General features: G+C 39.4%; 1 protein-coding gene across 3 annotated transcripts in view; it reads right to left on the reverse strand.

Annotated features, from left to right (window-relative positions):
• Positions 1 to 14879, reverse strand: part of EPHA6 (EPH receptor A6) — a 357034-nt gene that overhangs the window by 292649 nt on the left and 49506 nt on the right. For all 3 annotated transcript variants that reach the window (XM_038766398.1, XM_038766397.1, XM_038766400.1), the window contains one exon: positions 10799 to 11462. In XM_038766398.1, coding sequence (XP_038622326.1) covers positions 10799 to 11444 — 646 coding nt within the window. In that variant the 5' untranslated portion in view covers positions 11445 to 11462. The remainder of the gene's footprint in view (positions 1 to 10798; positions 11463 to 14879) is intronic.

Consider the following 14879-nt stretch of genomic DNA (forward strand, 5'->3'; position numbering starts at 1 on the left):
AAATGTTCATTTTAATAACTTTACATTATTAATTCCAAACTGGTACCCAACACTGACAGTCTTGTCTTTATTGTAAAGGAAATGACCAAGAAAAGGTGCAGTCATACTGATTATGAGACTTGAATTGACTGACCCAACTATAAGAACTAAACCCAAACCCCAAAATACTCAAATACCCAAAAAGTGTTCAAAAAGTGTTATTAATCATTTTCATCATCATATCAACCACAGAATTTGAGTACCTACTCTGCACAGTGCACTGTAGTAAGAAAAGGATGTCTACCCATATCAATACTGGCTTTTATTTAGTGCTTCTTCAATGAAACAGTAAGAAGTAATGTAGTAAATAGTAGTTTATAAGTAGTTCATAAGGCAGGATTGTCTTTGACTTTTATGAATAAATCATAAACAAGAAAATTAATGGCATTTTCCATTAAACAATGTGACACAAATACTTTGTAACTGCCTTTCAAATTTAAGAAATATATTCTATGCTAATTTTAATAATGGAGATTGTTTCAAAACTTACCATGAAGCAAAACAATGTATTATTACTAACAGATCACCTACTGTAGCATAAACATCCTACAAATCTTATGTATTTAGAAATTATTTAATTAAAAGGTTGCCAAAAGAGGAACTGTAACTTCTTTGGACTTATTTCTTGGGAATGTTTCATTTGTACCAAAAATATTTTTAATAACTTGGATGGATGAACAAACCTCTATTTGTAACTGGTTTGCTAGATGAGCTGTAAACTTGATGAAATGAATGATTTTTGAAGAAATGTGGAGGGAGGATTTTACATGAAATCATTTACGTTCTGTTTACATGAGGAAAGTGAAGAAGAAAATTGAAGAAAATTGATTCAATTATCTAGATAATTCAAGCTGAACAAACTCTTTTGACTCCATTATACAATATTTCAGATGAAAGCTTGGTTTGACCAATTACCAGCACAATTGCTTCAATTCTCCACTTCACCTTGCACTGTATAGAATGAACACAACAATCAAAGTTTAATGACACCTCCAACCCTAAGAAAAAGACGGGTTATTTTACATTTTCTTTGTTCAAACTGTTTGTTCTCCATTTGATTATCTATAAATCACATGGGTAAGTTAGTCAAAGTGTGCTTTTTTCCCTAAATATCAACTGTTAACCATATACTCAACAACTTCCCTAAATCAATTACAATTGCAGTCAAAATTACCCACAGTATCAGCAGTAATTCACATAGTTACTTCTTCTTTATGTAGTTAGAAATTAATTAAATTCTAGTGCCTTTTCAATACATGTTCAATTCAAATGTTCCCAAAGGGAAGCAACTAGACTAGTGAAAGGAGCACAGGCCTGTCAGTCAGAGGACCTGGGTTCAAAACCCCAGCTCTAACACTTTTTTGCTGTGTGACTTTGGGCAAGTCACAACTTCTCTGGGCTTCAGTTACAATGTCCGTAAAATAGGGATTAAGGCTGTGAACTCCATGGGACATGGGCTGTGTCCAACCTGATTTTCTTGTATCTATCCTAATATCTAGTGTGGTGCTCGGTGCATAGTAAGTGCTTAACAATACTATTAAAAAAAAACAAAAAAAATCAAGGGTGTATAGCAGGTGAACGACTTAGCAATTATTTTTCATAGGAATTACTATAGTTTTTCAAGATAATCATCAACATGGGAAGAAAATCCTTAGGAAGTGCATACATGCGAACTTAAAAAATATGATCTTTTGTATTATTACTGCTGAAGCTAATAGTACTTACAATGGAGGCTTGTTTTCAGATAAATAAGACATTAGCCTACCATGTGATGGGTGTGTGTTTATGACAGATGCGTGTGTGTGTGTGTGTGTGTGCACACACAGACACACACAACAGTCAATGACTCTGAAAAACAATGAAATTACATACCAGCCTAGACTGCAAGTCCTACACAACCAACTATATTTACTATCATCCCAGCGTTGAATACTGTCAGTGAAATCTGCTACTTAGGCAGTGTCTTGTCCAATAACACAAAGAGTCAAAGATACTGCTTATCTGCTATGGGCTCTTGTGGGGAGCTGAACAATCACCTTAAAGCTCAATATTCTGTTTCTCTATGTAAAATACCACTGGACTCTATGAGCAGGAAGATCCAACTGGTCCTTTCAACTGTAATACAAATTCCTGAAACCAGAATTTTAAAGAAAGATGCCTACAGAACAGAGGGAGTATCATTTATACACTCTGTTTCCAAGTAGTTGCCTAGTTTTGATAAAAAGGAATTATGAAACATTTAAGGGCAGGGCAGTGGAGTATTCACCACAGAGAAAATTGCTTCAGAGCAATGAAATCTGAAGAAGGCTTAAAGGAGTAAGTCAGGAAGTCAAGGTTTCCAGCCCAGAGAGTGGATGTTGCTGAGCAGTCCACTTAATAGGAAAAGAGGAGAAGGCCATGAAAGTAAGCCACGTGAATGTCAAAAGGAAACAAAAGGAAACAAAAGACTATCATGGACTGAGAAAAGTAGTTTTGAAAAATATGAGGACCTAGATTCCAGTTCAGAGAGAATTGTACAATGAGGGCATATTTGTGTTTAATAATAATGATGGCATTTATTAAGCGCTTACTATGTGCAAAGCACTGTTCTAAGCACTGGGGAGGATACAAGGTGATCAGGTTGTCTCACGTGGGGCTCACAGTCTTAATCCCCATTTTACAGATAAGGTAACTGAGGCACAGAGAAGTTAAGTGACTTGCCCGAAGTCACACAGCTGACAAGTGGCGGAGGCGGGATTTGAACCCATGATCTCTGATTCCAAAGCTCGTGCTCTTTCCAATGAGCCATGCTGCTTCTCTAAGGAGAAGCACCATGACCTAGTGGAAAGAGCACAGGCCTGGGGGTCAGAAGACCTGGGTTCTAATTCCAGCTCCATCACTTGTCTGCTGTAGGACCTTGCGCAAGTCACTTAACTTCTCAGTGAAGTACCTCAGTTCTCTAATCTGAAAAATGGGGATTCAATACCAATTCTCCTTCCTACTTAGACTGTGAGCCCACGCGGGAGCTGATTATCATGTATCTACCTCAGCGCTTAGTCCAAGGCTTGACACAGAGAAAACAAGAAGCAGCGTGGCTCAGTGGAAAGAGCATGGGCTTTGGAGTCAGAGGTCATGGGTTCAAATCCCGGCTCCGCCAATTGTCAGCTGTGTAACTTTGGGCAAGTCACTTAACTTCTTTGTGCCTGTTACCTCATCTGTAAAATGGGGATTAAGACTGTGAGCCCCCCGTGGCACAACCTGATCACCTTGTAACCTCCCCCAGCACTTAGAACAGTGCTTTGTACATAGTAAGCGTTTAATGCCATAAAAAATTAAAAACACCACAATTATTCATTATAATGACTATTATTAATACCAACTATATTTTATGCTATTCTGATTATACCTAGTACAACTTTATAGTCTGCCACAGTCTGCTGGTTATAGTTTGATTTTGTATCTGAACTATATTTTAGGTTTATAAAAATATTTTATCTCTTTTCCTATACCAAACAGCAAATTAATATGTCTTCTCCTTTGGGAATCCTTCTCTCCATTAGGTCCACCCCACAGAGGGAGTAGTCAGGATTCAGAAAATCCCTCATAAAAAACTTTTATAAGATATAAGATATTAATGGATATTTTGTAGTCCTAAGGATATTTTCAATCCATCTTAAAATTTGCTATAGCTATTTTAGCCAATGAATTGGAAAAAAACCTTTTCTAATTGATTAGTAATTTGAAAAGGGAAATGTTCTCTTATGAGCACAGCCTCAATATTAGCAGACTAACATTTAAACTTAGCTTTGACACAGTATAATTTTCAGAAAATGTAAAGTAACATCATGCATGAGAAAATTTGCCCTAAGTAGTGCAAACGAAATGCAACTTTTCATGAAAAATCTGACTCCACTGTTCCTGAAGCCAAATATAAAGGACAGTTTATGCGGAGAGAGTCTACAGGGTTCCTTTTACAAAGAAAAAGATTTTTCAGAGCTAAAAGATTATTTAAAGATCAGATCCTGAAGATCTAAGGAAAAGAAAGCTACAGAGTACACAAGAATGAGAGGGCCACCAGGACTCCTTCATAGCAATACTTCTTGGGAGATTTTGAACTTTTAAATATCCAGGTGCCATTTATGACTCAATGGTATCAGACAACCCTTAAAATTTAAAAGCAGCAGCAATTTTTCCTAGGCAGGGCAAAAATGAAAGAGGAAAGGAAAGCAACACAAGTGCTTGTAGATAACTTTAGATTCTTTAGTGACGCTGATAAAGGACAGTAACTCAGAGTGCCTTGTATTAATGGTCGTCGTTATCAATGGCAATTTATTGAGCTCTTATTATGTGCAGAACAGTGTACTTAGCTCTTGGAAGAATACAATAGAATTCCTGAACATGGTTCCTGTCCTTAGTGAGCTTACAGTCTACAGGAACTGTAACATATTTTATTTATATATATATACATATATATATATATATATATATATACACACATACACACACATGATTGTATATATTCTTTTCTCTCATTTCCTCCCTGAACTGACAATTTCTTGTGTCAGTATTTTCTTCTTTTCATTATACCTTTTGTTATACTTACTGAACTACACACTTGATGCAGTGTGGCTTAGTGGTAAGGGCCCTGGCTTGGGAGTTGGAGGTCGTGGGTTCTAATCCCACTCCACCTCTTGTCAGCTGTGTGACTTTAGGCAAGTCACTTCACGTCTCTGTGCCTCAATTACCTCATCCGTAAAATGGGGATCAAGACTGTGATCCCCAAGTGGGACAACCTGATAACCATGTATCTACCCCAACACTTACAGCAGTGCTTGGCACAAAGTAAGCGCTGAAAAAATACCATCACTATTATTATTACTATAGTATTCAAGTAACAAAAGTGCACTTTTCAACATATAACAATTAGCTGATCTTCCTAGGGCCACCAAGTACAGTCTTGGGAGTCACTAAGAATAAATTCTGCTCACAACTGTGCAGATTCATTCATTCATTCACTCAGTAGTATTTATTGAGCACTTACTGTGTGCAGAGCACCGTACTAAGCTCTTGGGAAGTCCAATTTGGAAACAGATAGAGACGGTCCCTACCCTACAAGAGGCTCCCAGTCTAGAAAGGGTAGACACACTACAGAACAAAACATGTAGACAGGTGTCAAAACTGTCAGAGCAGGGCTCTGACTTTACATCTTTAGAAGAAACACATACAGAAAGCTTCATTTTTTCCAGTTACTTGTAGAGAAAGAAGTACAAATGACAAATACAATTTACCAATAATGTTGTCTGTCTCCCCCTTCTAGACTGTGAGCCTGTTGTTGGGTGGGGACTGTCTCTATATGTTGCTGACTTGTAATAATGATAATTACGGTATTTGTTAAGTGCTTACTATGTGCCAAGCACTGTTCTAAGCACTGTGGAGGATAAAAGGTGATCAGGTTGTCCTACATGGGGCTCACAGTCTTTCATGCCCATTTTACAGATGAGAGTACTGAGGCCCAGAGAAGTGAAGTGACTTGCCCAAAGTCACACAGCTAAGTGGCATATTACATATTTATTCCATTTATTTTATTTTGTTAATATGTTTTGTTTTGTTGTCTGTCTCCCCCTTCTAGACTGTGAGCTCACTGTTGGGTACAGACTGTCTCTATATGTTGCCAACTTGTACTTCCCAAGCGTTTAGTAAGTGCTCTGCACAGTTAGCGCTCAATAAATATGACTGACTGAATGAAAGTGGCAGAGCCAGAATTAAAACCCACGACCTCTTCTCTCTTCCCATGACCCTATAATTTCCAAGTGCTTAGTACAGTGCTCTGCACACAGTAAGCGCTCAATAAATAGGACTGAATGAATGAATGAATGGGGCAGATTGAGTTCACATGTCAAAATATTTGTTACAAAGGAAGTCTAGTAAAAAAAAAAGGGGGTTCCATTCAAAATCAGATCAACTGCACGTATCAGAGAAGAGAAAAATTACTGTGACAAAACAGTATTAAAACACTTTCATTCTATTCCAGAATTGGATCTTCTAAAGGGTAATGGTCACAAGATCTACAGTACTGAAGAATGAGGTAGTTGGAGACAGTGAGAGACACTATTGAGGAATTAGGGAAATTCTTCCAACAATAAGCACCTGTACATACCTGAGGAGACCACAATGTGATTTTTAGACTGGGAGCCCGTTGTTGGGTAGGGACTGTCTCTAGATGTTGCCGACTTGTCCTTACCAAGTGCTTAGTCCAGTGCTCCACACACAATCAATAAATACGATTGAATGGATTAGTCAAAACACCTTCAATGTGGGTAATATTAAGGCAGAGTTCTTCCAAAGTGCAAGTCAGTCATAAAATTGCAATTGATTGCAATTGGTACATTTGTTCATACTTTAAATTATCACTAGGAAAACAATTTGGATTGTGCACAAATGGAATATTCCAAACACATGATAATAATAATAATAATAATGGCATTTATTAAGCGCTTACTATGTGCCAAGCACTGTTCTAAGCGCTGGGGAGGATACAAGGTGATCAGTTTGTCCCACGGGGGGCTCACAGTCATTTTGCAGATGAGGGAACTGAGGCCCAGGGAAGTGAAGTGACTGACCTCGGACTCCAAAGCCCGTGCTCTTTCCACTGAGCCATGCTGCTTCTCTAAGGTAATCAAGGTTGCCACACGGGGGGCTCACAGTCTTAACCCCCATTTTCCAGATGAGGGAACTGAGGCCCAGAGAAGTGAAGTGAGTTGCCCAAAGTCACACAGCTGACAAGCGGCGGAGCCGCGATTAGAACCCATGACCTCTGACTCCCAAGCCCGGGCTCTTGCCACTGAGCCACACTACTGGGCTGTGATTGATAAACCATTTTGATTTTAAATTCATCCATTCTATGCAGAAGGCATGGCTTTGTCTGTGTGAAAGAACCAAGCTGCTCAATTGAAGGCTGTACCTTAAGAGTTCAGTTTGCTTATGAGAATTTTTAAAAAATGCTCCTTGGGCCAACTGCCTGTGCCCAATTTAGATGGCCTTAAATTGCACTTTTCAGCTTTTCCCTACACCTTTAAAACTCCTTATTTTCTAGCAGTAAATCTGTTTCAAATTGCTTTATGCTGTTTTGCTTCAATAGGTATCTCTAACAACATGATTAGACAGAAGACTGTAAACACACAGCACAAATGTTTCTGACCTGCAGCGCTATATTGCAAAAACTTAATAACTACCTTCCTCGGTAGATCAAATCAATATCTAAGTCACCAAGGACTGTGTGCATCACATTCACTTCTTTGAACAATAATATAAAGATCCGGGGATTGCCAGCATTTCTAGGCTGACCTTCTAGGAACTCCAATGGAAAACATTATTTCTGAGAGCAGATGATTTCCACAAATCTCCAGTCTTAAACTTTACTTGGTATTATCTTTTTGTGGTCCAAATATTGTGGCTATTTTAAATCATATTTGCCAAAGGAATGGTTTTAAAAAAATACTGTAGTTCCCTATTTCACCAAAAGACTAAATTCATAATTCAAAATAACCTTGCTACTATCAAAGCGATTTCTCCCAAAATAATGCCCAAGGGTAACTTATTATTCATTTGTGCTTTGCACATAGTAAGCACTTAAATACCATTGTGACTATTATTATTATCCTATAGCACGTAAATGTGAAAACATTACCTTAACTGTATATATTGTTTAGAATCATTAATGAATGTCTCCTTGGAACTTCTGGTATTAAAAACAATTTAGAAAAGCCCTCATTAGCTTTTCATTCATTAGAAAAGCCCTCTCCCTGACTTTCCCATCACTGTTGAAGGCACTACCATCCTTCCCGTCTCACGAGCCGCAACCTTGGTGTCATCCTCGACTCCGCTCTCTCGTTCACCCCTCACATCCAAGCCGTCACCAAAACCTACCGGTCTCACCTCTGCAACATTGCCAAGATCCGCCCTTTCCTCTGCATCCAAACCGCTACCCTGCTCGTTCAAGCTGTCATCCTATCCCGTCTGGATTACTGTACCAGCCTCCTCTCTGATCTCCCATCCTCCTGTCTCTCCCCACTTCAATCCATACTTCACGCCGCTGCCCGGATTGTCTTTGTCCAGAAATGCTCTGGGCATGTTACTCCCCTCCTCAAAAATCTCCAGTGGCTACCAATCAACCTACGCATCAGGCAAAAACTCCTCACCCTGGGCTTCAAGGCTGTCCATCACCTCACCCCCTCCTACCTCACCTCCCTTCTCTCCTTCTACAGCCCAGCCCGCACCCTCCACTCCTCCACCACTGATCTCCTCACCGTACCTCGCTCTCGCCTGTCCCGCCATCGACCCCCAGCCCACGTCATCCCCGGGGCCTGGAATGCCCTCCCTCTGCCCATCCACCAAGCTAGCTCTCTTCCTCCCTTCAAGGCCCTACTGAGAGCTCACCTCCTCCAGCCTTCCCAGGCTGAGCCCCCTCCTTCCTCTGCCCCTCCTCCCCCTCCCCATTCCCCCCCGCCTTACCTCCTTCCCCTCCCCACAGCACCTGTATATATGTTTGTATGTATTTATTACTCTATTTTATTTGTACATGTTTATTCTATTTATTTTATTTTGTTAATATGTTTTGTTTTGTTCTCTGTCTCCTCCTTCTAGACTGTGAGCCCATTGTTGGGTAAGGACCGTCTCTATATGTTGCCAACTTGTACTTCCCAAGTGCTTAGTACAGTGCTCTGCACACAGTAAGTGCTCAATAAATATGATTGAATGAATGAATGAACAATTTCATCATCATCCAACATGATAAAATTATAAAATGGATAGTTAAATAAAGATATCAAGATTTCACTGTCCTAGCCAGCCTATAGTATACACAAGAGGAAGTTTTTTGGTTCACTTCATTTTGGATTGATTTGGGGAACTGGGTTCTGGGCAATGGGATTGTTCAGTATGCCATTTAAAATGTAGAGATGACATTCCCCCAGTGTGAAATATCACATTATACACTTTAGTTATCTTCTTAATTATCTATGTCAGTGTTTTTTTCTGAATTACTGAGCAGGTTGAAATATCAAGATTCTACCCAGCACTCCATTAACTAACTTCATATCATAATTTAACTATCCATTTTATAATTTTATCATATTGAATGACAATGCCAAAGTCATATTTAAAATCAAAATTTCCATTGCAACATTAATTCCTGATATTGAAAGGGTATTCATTTAAGGTAACATGGAAAATTAATTTTTCCAGGAACAAATAAAAGGTGAAAATAATGCTTCTTGGACAAATCTACTTCAACATGAGGCAGAAAGAAATCACAATGTCAACCCATATTTGACACAATTATAAAACAATATTTTAGACATATGTCTAAATTACAGTTGTCCTATTTGATAGGAATGAATATAGAATAAGACATGAAACTAAGAAAAATGAGCTAAAATACCCTACAAATAATAATCAGTTGAGGCATCACCAAATACATTTGAACCTGCTATTAACTTCCTGCACTTCTCTCTTTCTTCAGCATTGCCTAATGGGGCAAGCATGAGCCTGGAAGCCCAAAGGACCTGGGTTCTAATCCTGGCTCTGCCAATTGCTTGCTGGGTGACTGTGGACAAATCACTTACTTCTCTTTGCCTCAGTTTCCTCAACTGGGAAATGAGGATACCTGTTCTTCCTCCTACTTAGACTGTGAGCTTCATGCAAGATGGGGACTGCATGCTATATATATGTATCATGGTAGCAAACACCTCAGTAAAACTTTCACTCCATGCAAATTTCTTTCTTGCAAATCAAAATGGAAAGATAGCCATCATTCTGTTTTGTAATGGTCCAATCACTGCCTCATTACTGGCATATCTTCTGACTTTTATGCCCTGATAACATCAATTTTAACAGTTTCTAGCATTTAAGATGTCTAAGGGAACTATACTCTCTTAAAACAGGTTTTATTACTTCTACCAATGAACTTCCTAATTAAAAATTATTTCATGTATCCACTTTTTATATAGCTACAGAATAAAATATAAACCCTGTAGAGGTTGGCACAAACCCACCAAAATGCACCACATCCAGAAAACTGTAATCTCTCTATGTAATCCTGTTATTCATTCATTTATTCTAATAGACTTCTACTTCTAAAACTAAATCTGGTTTAAACATATCTGCTTATTTCATGACTTTCCCATTGTCTATGACTTCATTCCATAGTGAGATAAAGAAACCTTCCCTCTTCCTTCTATTTTTTTTTTACAAAGCCTTTTTGGCTCATTAAGAAATCACTAGCTCAATTTCACTTGTCAGTGTAGGGGAAGATTCCATTTCTAATGCCACTTTGCTGAACTTGCAAATTCCTTAGGTGGCAATTAATAAAAATTCGTGTTCTATGAGCACACAACTTCTCAGATATGCCGGTCTATCATCAGAAGCAGAGCTGCCTGTTACCGGAGGTAGGGCTGACAGCAGAAGTGTTGCCTGACCCGATCCATTTGTCCCGGCCCTCACAGCAGCCTCTGGGGAGCTTATTTGAAAAGTAGGCATTCCTTTGGACAGAGGGATGCAACTGAGTATCTCACGCGAGCACCGAATAGTCTCTCTACTGTGGGAAGAAGAGAGGTTTAAGGGCAGAAATCACCCCTTCCACAGGAGTCCAGCCTTTGGACTAACAAAATTACATATGTTCCTTTATCAGGAATCTTCCACAAAACAATCCCGCAAAACATTCACATACAAAGTATTGGCCTGATGAATGCACTATAGGTTGAGGCAAACATTCTTTTCTTACCATGACAGGAACCTTCCACTTCCTCAAATCCCACACTGCAGATACACCTTCCAAGAGGGACTAGCCAATCTCCATCGGCTCCACAATAGAGTTTTGGAGTGTCCCGTTCTTCTGCACTCTTCACGCAGGAACCCCGCACTTCCACCAAAGAGGAAGAATCAACCCTTGGAATAGTATCAGGAAACATAGCCAAGTTACGAACAGTGAAAGGGCACTTTTTGTAGAAAACGCGGACAGAGACCAGAGCAATGCATGCTCCAATGTCCTGGAAAGCAAGGTAAAATCCTTTCCTGTTTATGGGCCCCACCTCACGGACTTCAGTGTTGAGTTTAAGGATGCGATCACCCAAGTCCATCTGGGTAAAACTCTCATCAGCTGCAATAGTATCAATTTTAGAATATTGACTTGGCTTGAATTTAACTCCATGGGACTCATCTGATTCCATGTAGAAGAGGTTAAAAGTTTCTTTGCAAGTTCCCAAGACCCACGGAATGCTGTTACAGTCCCTCAGGGTAAACTTCATTTCCACATATATTTTCTGTGCTGCATCTCGGGAGATCCAGTTTGTACGAAGCCAGTTGTTTTGGTTTGGTTCCATTACGTTACATACCTGGTAAGTGTGGATGGGTCGATTGTGTTCATCCATTTCAGTTATGGCATCCCACTGGAAAAAATAAACTTATTAGGAAACCAGAGTACAAAATACATAGGATTGCTTTTACAACCATCACAAAAGGAGATTTCATTTCTAGCATTCAAATAATAAGCCCATCTAAAGAAATGAGGTTTAGATTTCTAACAGAAATAGTCTGAACTATAAGGAACTTCAAGAAACTTTAAACAAAATGGGAGTGTTTAATCATCCTGGACACATATGAACCTCTATCCTTCACTCAGGAAGCATACAAAATGAACCAAATGAGTCAACAGCCCAATAACATTATCATGACTCATTTTAGATATGCTTGTTCACTACGTTTTTGGAGAATTAGGGGACAATCTTTTGGCAATTTACACGTGCCAGGATAAGATATGATGTGATATCGGAAGAAATGGTTATGCATAGAATTGGTCAAAATATACACAGTACAATCTGAGTTTTCCCTAAAATGGGATTCATCAAGAATTGTTACTCTAATGTTATCGGAGAATTTCCTATACCTGATTTGAAAGGGTATATGATTAACTCATCTTTATGATTTAAGTTGTATGATCACATACACATACATGCCAAAGTAGATATTAACATCTGGTGGTATAGATTCTACCTAAATAATGCAATTTCCATACCCCATTATCAGACCTGCAGGAAAAAGTCCTTTCCAGAGCTTAGCATCAATGTGAGTGGATGGTCAAGATGAAATAACACTGCATCCTATTCCCATGAGGAAAAGAGAAAGGAAAGGGATGCCTAAAATTGCTTAAATCCACAATGGCCATTGTTTGAATGCTTTTTCTGTCCTTTCACCTCTCCCCACTTCTCAACAGTGTAATGGATATTCATTCATTCAACTGCATTTATTGAGTGCTTACTGTGTGCAGAGCACTGTACTACCCCCTCGTCCCCCTCTCCCCCTCGTCCCCCCTCCATCCCCCATCTTACCTCCTTCCCTTCCCCACAGCACCTGTATATATGTTTGTACATATTTATTACTCTATTTATTTTACTTGTACATATCTATTCTATTTATTTTGTAAGTATGTTTGGTTTTGTTCTCTGTCTCCCCCTTTTAGACTGTGAGCCCACTGTTGGGTAGGGACTGTCTCTATATGTTGCCAACTTGTACTTCCCAAGCGCTTAGTACAGTGCTCTACACACAGTAAGCGCTCAATAAATACAATTGATTGATTACTAATCGCTTGGGAAAGTACAATACAGCACTAAAGGGAGACAATCCTCGCCCACAACGAGCTCACAGTCTAGAATTGTTGTGGTGCATAGCTCATCAATGGTTGCTTCTGATGTAGCCTAGTCCCATTTAGAGGCAAGGACCAAGGATGGGGAGAGTGAGGAGGAATCGTCTGCATATGCTTCCCACTCCCAAACACACCTTGGGTCCTGTTAAACAGGTGCATAATGTCTGGGGTTTCCTGAAACAAGGGAGTTCCAGGAGTAGTACTAGTCACCCAGGCATAATTCTCCAGAGGCATTTGTACCATGCAGCAGCTGTCCCTTCTCCCTCCTCTGATCCAACCCCAAAGCCAGCCCAAATTCACTGGAGTTCCCTGAGTCTTCTAGGTGCTCAAGAGATCTGGGCTAGGGCAGTTACACCTCTATGAAGTTGGCTTGTTGGACCCCCCTCTAGCCTCAGTCAGCCCCTTAAAAGACCATAGTGCATCAGAATAGTCGACATGCTAAAATGTGAAAATAGCTTCATGCGGGTGATATCTGGCTCTTCCAAACTAGTTTAATGGCACTATATGAAGCATTTCAAATTTTTCTTTGTTTTTACTTAGAATTGCATTTATTAAATTTCACAAACATGACCACAAACCAAACCATAAAGCAGCAGCAGTTAAAGCGGGGAATGTTCTAAAGGCTCACTTCCCACAATGAAATAAAAGCAAATTGAACAAAAAAAATTTTCATCAGATTTATGAAACCAAGAGTATAAATCAAGCTTTAGTTAAGATCTGAAGGACTACAAGAGTTACTGGAGAACAGCAGAATCAGTAAATATAGAAATTTTATAATAGGCACACTGCCCTTTGGGTAAACTTTGTGGTACTATTATAAATAATAAGTAACGGTGATAACTTCACAGTATTGTCACAAATCTTAATTGGATTTGGAAGGTAAGATTTTGTAATTCCCTGGACTATTAAAAAGAGATAGAATAGTTTAATAATGCATCTTAAAACTTGATAGTTCAAACACTGTATCTAAGTATTCTTGCACGCTTAATGACCTTAAAACTTTCAAATAGGATTTACAAGGCCCCCACATCTGAGCAGCCTGACCCACTGTGCAATAGACCAGTTGGAGTTTACTGCCAGGATACTCTGAACACAATTCACCAAGTCATATCATAAACTAAGGGTTTGCTTTCCTTTTCAAGACAATTCTTTACAGCAGACCTTCCAGAGTCTATCACAACTGTAAACAAGCGGCAGCCTAGCCCGCTTCTACTCTCATCTGGTACAGCTGAACAACAAAAGGCTTCTCCACACAAGTTCCAGGTGTGACCAGAGAAAAATGAACATAAATGTATTAAAGGGCAGCCTCAAAACATGCACCAATGACAATAGTGCTTTGGAACTTGTCGCAGGAAAACAGGTCTTCCTGGTGTCAGGACTGCCATTCAGTTTGCTCTTCAGTCTTTTGATGACAAACACAACACTACAGAGAAGCAGATGTGTGGTAGGCAAAAGAATTTTCAGTGCTGAAAAACCCCCAAAATAAACCCTGCACTATCTTCACATGCAGTTATGTGTGCCATGCCTCAGCTTCTATGAATACCTTACACAAAAAGCTACAGGATTGAGGCTCATCTCTCATTTGTTACAAATTTTAATTCAAATACTCACTTGTTGCCCATCTCTAACTTCTCCCTTTTAGTGTAATGCCTAATTTAGTGTAATGCCTAATTATAATTTACATTGACCAGAAATATATAAACGATAAAGACTCCTCACTCTAGAATGTCCTGCCTCACCCTTATAATCTGAAGTGGTGCTTCTTCAGTGAGATCCAGAGTATGGGTTGAGGAGCTAGTGGGAAAGACAAAAACAAAGGAAAGATTTATATCCTTCCAAATGTGACTGACCGTGGTAGAATTTTATTCTCATTATGTCACTAGCATTCTTTCATAGTTCTAAAATGGAAAGTAATACCAGGCTTGGCTATTTTCAGCATGCAGGGATCAGGCCTCCCTTGGTTTAAGTGAGCCACTCCACCATTCCCCTTAATCTGTTCTCTGGAGCCCAGATGTGCAGGAAAGATGCCATCCCTCCCCTAGGTCCTGGGATTCCGATGTTTCCATGCTCCAGCCCCAGATGTGCTCTGCTATCGGTACTGTATTTCTGGAACTTTTAGAGCACTGATATGCTCACCAGCCTGGCCCATATTTTTGCCCTTAAT

This window comes from Tachyglossus aculeatus, chromosome 24, assembly GCF_015852505.1.
Source record: "Tachyglossus aculeatus isolate mTacAcu1 chromosome 24, mTacAcu1.pri, whole genome shotgun sequence".
NCBI classification, from domain to species: Eukaryota; Metazoa; Chordata; class Mammalia; order Monotremata; family Tachyglossidae; genus Tachyglossus; species Tachyglossus aculeatus.